General features: G+C 46.0%; 3 protein-coding genes across 3 annotated transcripts; 1 reads left to right on the top strand and 2 right to left on the bottom strand.

Annotated features, from left to right (window-relative positions):
- Window positions 1-823: 823 nt before the first annotated feature.
- On the top strand, window positions 824-1,909 carry PPTG_01064 (hypothetical protein; the record flags this gene model as incomplete). The annotated part of the gene is made up of 1 exon (XM_008892657.1): window positions 824-1,909. The coding sequence occupies one exon, from the start codon at window positions 824-826 to the stop codon at window positions 1,907-1,909; it is 1,086 nt and encodes a 361-aa protein (XP_008890905.1).
- Window positions 1,910-3,421: 1,512 nt separating this feature from the next.
- PPTG_01062 (hypothetical protein) lies at window positions 3,422-4,344 on the bottom strand (the record flags this gene model as incomplete). The annotated part of the gene is made up of 3 exons (XM_008892656.1): window positions 3,422-3,886; window positions 3,949-4,057; window positions 4,142-4,344. 3 exons carry the CDS (start codon window positions 4,342-4,344, stop codon window positions 3,422-3,424), a joined length of 777 nt encoding a protein of 258 aa, XP_008890904.1.
- Window positions 4,345-5,154: 810 nt separating this feature from the next.
- Window positions 5,155-6,330, bottom strand: PPTG_20841 (hypothetical protein; the record flags this gene model as incomplete). Its single annotated transcript, XM_008893040.1, has 3 exons — window positions 5,155-5,178; window positions 5,673-5,756; window positions 6,253-6,330. The coding sequence occupies 3 exons, from the start codon at window positions 6,328-6,330 to the stop codon at window positions 5,155-5,157; spliced, it is 186 nt and encodes a 61-aa protein (XP_008891288.1).
- Window positions 6,331-6,894: the final 564 nt, after the last annotated feature.

Here is a 6,894-nt window from a genome sequence, read left to right as displayed (position 1 = left end):
GTACTCGCCGTTGTAAGTCTCGATATCCGCTGTCTGCTTCAGACGCTGGAGCTTCTCTCTTAGCACTGACTGGTAGTTCGATGCCTCGAAGTGTTGGAGCACATGCTCACGGAAAATCCCCCACGTGTGCTCCTCCACTCGCGTCGTCGAAGCCCAGTGCAGGAACCACCCCGAAGCCGGTTTCTCCATCGCCGACCCGGCGATTCCTGGTAGTCGCGGGCTCGCATCGTTAATCGCGATCCCGTTGATGCGGCAGGCGTTCTCAATCTGGAACAGCCATTCGCGCACGTCTTCCCCCCTTTTGCCAGTGAACTTTGGCAGGTTGCTGGGCACTCGCGTGCGTTCCGCCATCGCTTGATTCAGCTGGTCTATCTCGGCTTGCAGTTGTGCGTTCGTCGGCATGGTTCCTTGAGGTCAGGTTGCTGGGACCAACAAGTGCTACTAGTTTATCAAGAAGACAGGAACTTGGGGGAGGGCGCGCCAAAGTGAAAGTGCCGCCCCCGCAGTTCAGACGGATGAAAGCTTCTAGAAGCTTCCACAGCCGTCCTACATCTGCATGTGTATTAATTACTATACTATACATTTCATAGTACTACCAATAACCCATTGCAATAAGTTAGTAATACCACCCAATCAGATACATTTTCTGTTACCGGTAAGGTGGTAAGTGGACAGAGCCTGTGGACCTTTGCTTGAGGATCATGGGATTGGAAATATGATGGGCGATTGTGCTGTCTGCACAGCACTGCTGCCAGGAGTCTGCTGGTCCAGACAACCCACTTTGCATTCTGCTCACAAGCACAGGTCTGTGCAGGAGGGAAGCATGCGCTTGCTCGGCGTCATCTTCTCGGTGGTGTTCCTGGTTGCTGGAATTGGTTCCGGCTCAGCACTCGTCGACCCTGGCAACTCCGACATCGCTTTCCTCAATCTACGGGTACTTACCGAACGGGAGTTGGTGGTAAAACCAAAAAGGCATTTAAGATCGACGAGTGGAGAAGAGAGGGCGGGTACGTCAGGTTTTTCACATCTTGCCGATGGGATCGTCGCCAAGATGATGAAGGCGGCGAAGATGAATCCAGCGAAAGTTTTCGAACAAATGCGTTTTGGAGAGGCCAGTACGAAGCTCAGCAGCAACAACAATGCGTTCATAGAGTGGCTCCGGTACGCGGACAACTTCATGGCGACTAAAGGGACGGAACAGTTCTCCACTCACTACTTATTCAACTTGTTTTGGAAAAGTGGCCATTCCAAGGAAGAACTGATAGAGCTTTTTCAGTCGCTTAGTCGTGTTCAGGGCATGAAGGGTCTCGCAAATACGAAGCTGCACATGTTCAAAGCATCGAGGGACAGCCGCACGTTGATGAATACAATGTGGCTAAAAGCCCTGGAAACTCCCGACGAAGTATTTACCACGCTACGACTCGCCGACAACGCTTTAGACGATTACTATCGCCCAGAGCTGATTGCATGGCTTCAGTACTCTGGGGACTACAACAAACAGCTGAGGAAAGGGTTTTCTGCAAAGGAGACCTTAAATTTCTTGATGAGAGTACCTCACGAGAAAGAGACGGAATTTGGATTGCTATTCCAAAGACTTGCCAAGGACAAAGCGATCATGAACGATGCTGGTATGAGAGTAATCGTTGAAAAACTACAGGCTCGACTATTCAAGACCTGGATCAATGCCAATGTGACACCAGATAAACTCGGAGTGTTGATTGCAAGTCCGGTTACTAAGAACTGGGAGCGCGTTTTCAGTCTGGCGGTAACTGACCCCAAGTTCGTGCTTCTAGAGACGTATACGTTGCAGTATGCAGCGAATCGTGGAGACGACGTGTTGGAGAACGTGAAAAAGTTGTTCATCAAGAACAAACCGGTTGAGGCACTCACAAGCGCCATGAAGAGCTAGTATTGAGGTGCTTGCGCAATGCATTTGTACTTGTGTATTGTCCGAGTGTCGAAATGCTCAGGTCATTAGCGTATCGTTGAGAACTCACTACTCCAACCAACTATGTATCTTCAATTGCTGATCTCCTAAAACATATACTACGTCGTACGTAGTATATATCGTACGTTCCTTATTCATAGTAAGAAAACGATAATTGCTGAAAAAAGAAACTTTATAACTAAACATGACTTAAAAGTATCTCCAACTGTTTTAAACTAAAACAGAATTAAAACAATCATCAACTATATTTTAATGATGTTTAAAGTCATGATTATCAATAGCTATAGAGTTTTTCCTGGTAGTGTGCGACAGTACGTCTGTGTACAGACGGGCAGTCCAACAATGTGAACCACTACACAATTTGATGATTTACAATTGATTCAATATATTCTCTTTCGTACAAGTAAGAAATATAATATATATCATATATAGATATTCGTTTTGGGGTTACGGAAAATGCCATTTCAGTGCGTGGAATCGGTTTAGTGGGCGATACATCCTCTCGTCCAATTGGAGCGCATTTTCGTGGGCAATCGGCTTCTGATTGGCTTAATTATTCAGTGCCAATTTAGTGCATGGTGAATTAAAAGATATCCCGTTTTTACATAAAAATGCTCTAGGTACTTTATTTGATTGGTGCTTGAATTCTAACGTTTGCCTTGATATTCATTTTTTTTTTTTTTAGGTACTTTATTTGATTGGTGCTTGAATTCTAACGTTTGCCTTGATATTCATTTTTTTTTTTTTTACTGATATCCTTTTTAAGGGTATATTATTTCAGAGACCATCGCGGAAGCTTTTGATATGGGTATATCATTCCTTGCATTGCCACCGAATACCGCGCATTTGTATCAGCCGCTTGATATCGCAGTCTTGAAGCCCTTTAAGATCGCCGTGACGAAGGCACTGGAGTCGAAGCTGCTTGGCACAGCGGACATGGAATTGTCGACGACGGACTCCATTCAGATCGCCTGCGCGGCGTACAAGTCAACTAATATGGAGTGCCCCAACAATGTAATGAGCTTCTTCGCCAGTACGGGTTTATTCCCAGCGTCATTTCCCAATATGATGGAGCGATTAAAGCTGTATACTGGAGCGATTCCCGCAGCCGTTTGAACCGGTTCAGATCCAAACTTAGCCCTACCCACAACAAAAATGGGACGTTCTGTTCCTCCAAACCACAGATGCTGCGGTTCAGACTCAAAATCTGAAAGGGACCCCCCCCCCCCCTTTCAGATCTTGAGTCTGGGTCTGGGCAGCCTAAAACTTCCAAAAAGCCATCAAATTTCTCACTTAGGTGCGATACCTCTCAAAAGCGATGACCTTCATTCCATCTTGTACTTCAACCTTGACAGATTCATTCCGCATTCCGTGCCCAACGAGCCTCCATCAATGACAGCAGCATTCGGGATGCCACGACGCGGAAGAGTCCCCGGTGTCGAGAACTATAGCCCCGAGGACGTGGAAAGGCTGTTAGAGATCAGCGGTATAGTTCTCCCAACTGGAGCAAACGAATGGGAGGTTGTGTTGCACCACTACGAGGACTACGTGAATGAGTTTGATCGCGCGGAGCGAGACCTTACGTCTCTGAAGAAAAAGTTTAGTGGCCTGCTGAACGTGAATAAGCCGACTGGGGATGCTAGTTGCCCGAATAGTGCTACCATCGGGAGCAAACGCCAGAACGTTCGAGCAGTAGTGACTGCAGGTCCAGCCGTTATAATACGCGTTCTGAATATCATCAAATTCAGACTCTGCTACAGGAATGTTCACGCCGTCAACGAAGAAAAAACCCTTTGTCAGCAAGGGGTGACGCAACGAAATCATGCCAGCGTAGTCTGCAAAGACATCTTCATCGTCAGTCCCAGGCCAGCTGATCGTAGCTACTGGGATGCTCTTGAACACCTCCAAAAGAATTTGCACCGAAAACGCCAAATACCGCTAGCACACTGACGACGTCACGGCGAATATCTGCAGTAGATAGAACAGAGATAGTGGAGCACCAAGCCGAGCGCTGCAGCATCGGAAGGAGAGTGACGATCCGGCCTGGATTCACCAGAAGCGTCGACGTCATTTCTTGTATGATGTGGAGCACCATCTTCAAGAATCAATCTGTCAACAGCAGTATAGTGGTCCTAGAGCAGCATTTTTCCACTCTACCTGGGCTCGAAACACGATAACAAGTAGTGGAAGCACCTAACGTCGAATCCAGTCGTTGTAATAAATGCTCTATCGTTTCCAGCGCCATAAATCGCCTCCCATGCCGTGCCATAGCGTGGCTCGGGATGCAGATCTGCTCTTGTATGGCAGTGCTGGCCCCTTTGTCGCTCACCCTTCTCTTGTTTACCCTCATGCGCGAGTGCTAGCATGAGAATGAGCACGACGCCGTCGTCATTCATTGCGTTTGGGGGATGCGGAACAGAGTGCAGATCTTGGCGACGGGTGGACACGCTCAATTCTATATTTAGAAAGGCCTTCAAAATAAAAGTTTAGGCACCTCAGATTGGCTACGGGAATCGCTCCACTGACGGCAGTGCAAAAGGCAAGATTGGTAAGGAGGGGTGGCTAAAGCGAAAGCAAGAAGAGATGCGCTTAGAGACACGCAGCGAGATACTGATCTTGCCTCCAGCAACAGAGAAGATGATCAAGAATGCTAGAGTAACAGTGGATATTGGAGGTGTTCTCGTGGGCAATGATGATCATTCTAAAAACGGGCACTAAACTGATCACTTAGTTTTTACATTCATTTAGTAATTTGGGTACATTTCTAGCGTGTCCCCATTGCGAAGTTAGGCTCACCTTCAGTCGCGTTTAGATCGTTTCAGCTTCCAGTTATTACTTATCTAGGAAGGTTTACTAGCTCACTGTTGCTGCTGGTGCACCGTTCGCTTTCCCAGTTCATCCAATTTCGCGCACTGAATTGGCACCTCCATTTGGACGATTTCGTGTAAAACCCCACAATATGGGGTTTTACACGAAATCGTCCAACGAATATCTTACTATTGATACATGTATTATTATTAATATCCTAATATTGTGACTAGAGATTGGTAGTAGCACTCTTGATTAGATAAAGTCGGACAAATTACTACTAATCAAAATAATATCTTGAAGAAAGCCTAGCGAGCGAGGCTCAACTTTCCAAAAGCTATTTTAGCAACTGTAATCGATCCATGGGTGTGCTTTGGGAGGCCAGCACGATTTTCTTTTCATGCCGTTCGAAGATTTTCCTCCTGCAGAGCGAGACTGTGTCGAATAAGGTGCCCCAAGGTTAGCTGTTTGGTAGCTAATGTGTCGGAAACAGCTGCATGCTCTGTTTGTACCCGCCCCATGCAACATATTTGCTGTAGTGCAATCTGCAATGACACGGAGCTACCAGGCAGTTGAAGGTTGGCATGCTTTGAGTGTCAATTTAGAGACTGAGCTATTGTTAATCCTTCTCAGATCTTGCAGTGAACTGTGCATTCGCAAGTACAAGAACACCATTGAAAGCTCAAGAATCGGCCTCAAACATGGCAAAGGTGTGGAACGTGAACAGCTTGTGTCAATACATTTACATCCGGCAGTGGTTTCTGAAAACCGGTGAGAGCAGGCTCCCTACCATTGCGATGCTTGCGCCCACGTGGCTGGGAGGTTGCTCGTCAACACCCTTCAGGAAAGAGTGTTCTCAACAGGATCATTGGTGATGAGCCCGCTGCGGACACGTACGAGCAGCGAACGGGCTCACCGTCAACTGATATTTCACCACGTCGCCAGGGTATTGAGCGAATGAAGGAGGGCACATGCAACTTGTGGCAGACTGCTGGTAGCTCTAATAATACTAATAATGATAATAGTTAGTAAAAAGTCGACTCACTAATTAGTAATATTTCAGGATAGGTTAAAATAAATATTTAGTTTAGCAATATTACTAATTGAAAGAAAGATGTCTCTACTTCCAATCCATGTTTGTGACGATAATTACTAAACAGTAAACCAACTCTTTGTGCTATATTTACCTTTAATCGAGTTGAGTTTGGGTTTTGAAATGGCTTTGCACGCTATGCGCTTGCTCTATACTCAGTAGAATAATTGTGGCGTGGAAAAAGCTGAAGACCATAGCGTGACAGCGGGCAACATCCGGTATTCCGTTTTAATATCGAATTGCGAACCCTGTGGGCCAACAGTCCGCAACCCATATTGTACTCGTAAAAAAAACTGGGGCAGTAACAAGGAAATGACAAGACGAGGCAAAATGTGATCATGGCAGTTTTCTTACTGTGTATTCCGGCCAAATTTGCCACTTTAGTTCTATTTAAACGAGTCACCCTCGCATAGATTCCCTGTTTTCCTGGGAGGCCAGCTAGAAAAGCTGTATGGACCTCCAGCCTAAAGTGAAGCACCATAGTTTTGAAAACTCCCTGTGTGCACCAGCTAAAGTCCAAATCGTACTTAATCGGACGAGTATTCGACCGCGATTGTTGCGTGGTTCATTCAAAGAACCGCGGATATAAATGTCGAATAGAACGCACAATACCTTGAAGTGCAAATGCAGCATTGAACCCACCTGATGTTGATAGTGGAGACTGCATAATCAAGTGCATGCATAATCGTACGTTTGTGAGATGTTGTCCAAGCCTTAACTGATAAGCACCCTGAAAACTAACAATAATGCATGTAGTAACCCGATGAAGCATTGTGCGTGCGAAAGCACACTCGCGGGAAAATGATGCTCATTCATTCAACGTGAATAACGTATTGATGCGATATTAACCGCTTTGCATACCATATCCAGTCCATAACAATTTACGGTGTTCAAGTGCCGGAATCAAAAATGAGCCTTTGTGGTCTAGAAAGTGCACATAACAGTACAAGCTCAAGATTAACTGTGATTGTCCAGCGATTACATTTACCGGTACATGTATTCCCCGATGAGTACAATACCAACCCCCCAAGGAGAAATACTATAT

This window comes from Phytophthora parasitica (genome assembly GCF_000247585.1).
Source record: "Phytophthora parasitica INRA-310 unplaced genomic scaffold supercont2.1, whole genome shotgun sequence".
In the NCBI taxonomy this organism is placed as follows: Eukaryota; Oomycota; class Peronosporomycetes; order Peronosporales; family Peronosporaceae; genus Phytophthora; species Phytophthora nicotianae.
This window is presented reverse-complemented; position numbering and strand designations above follow the sequence as displayed.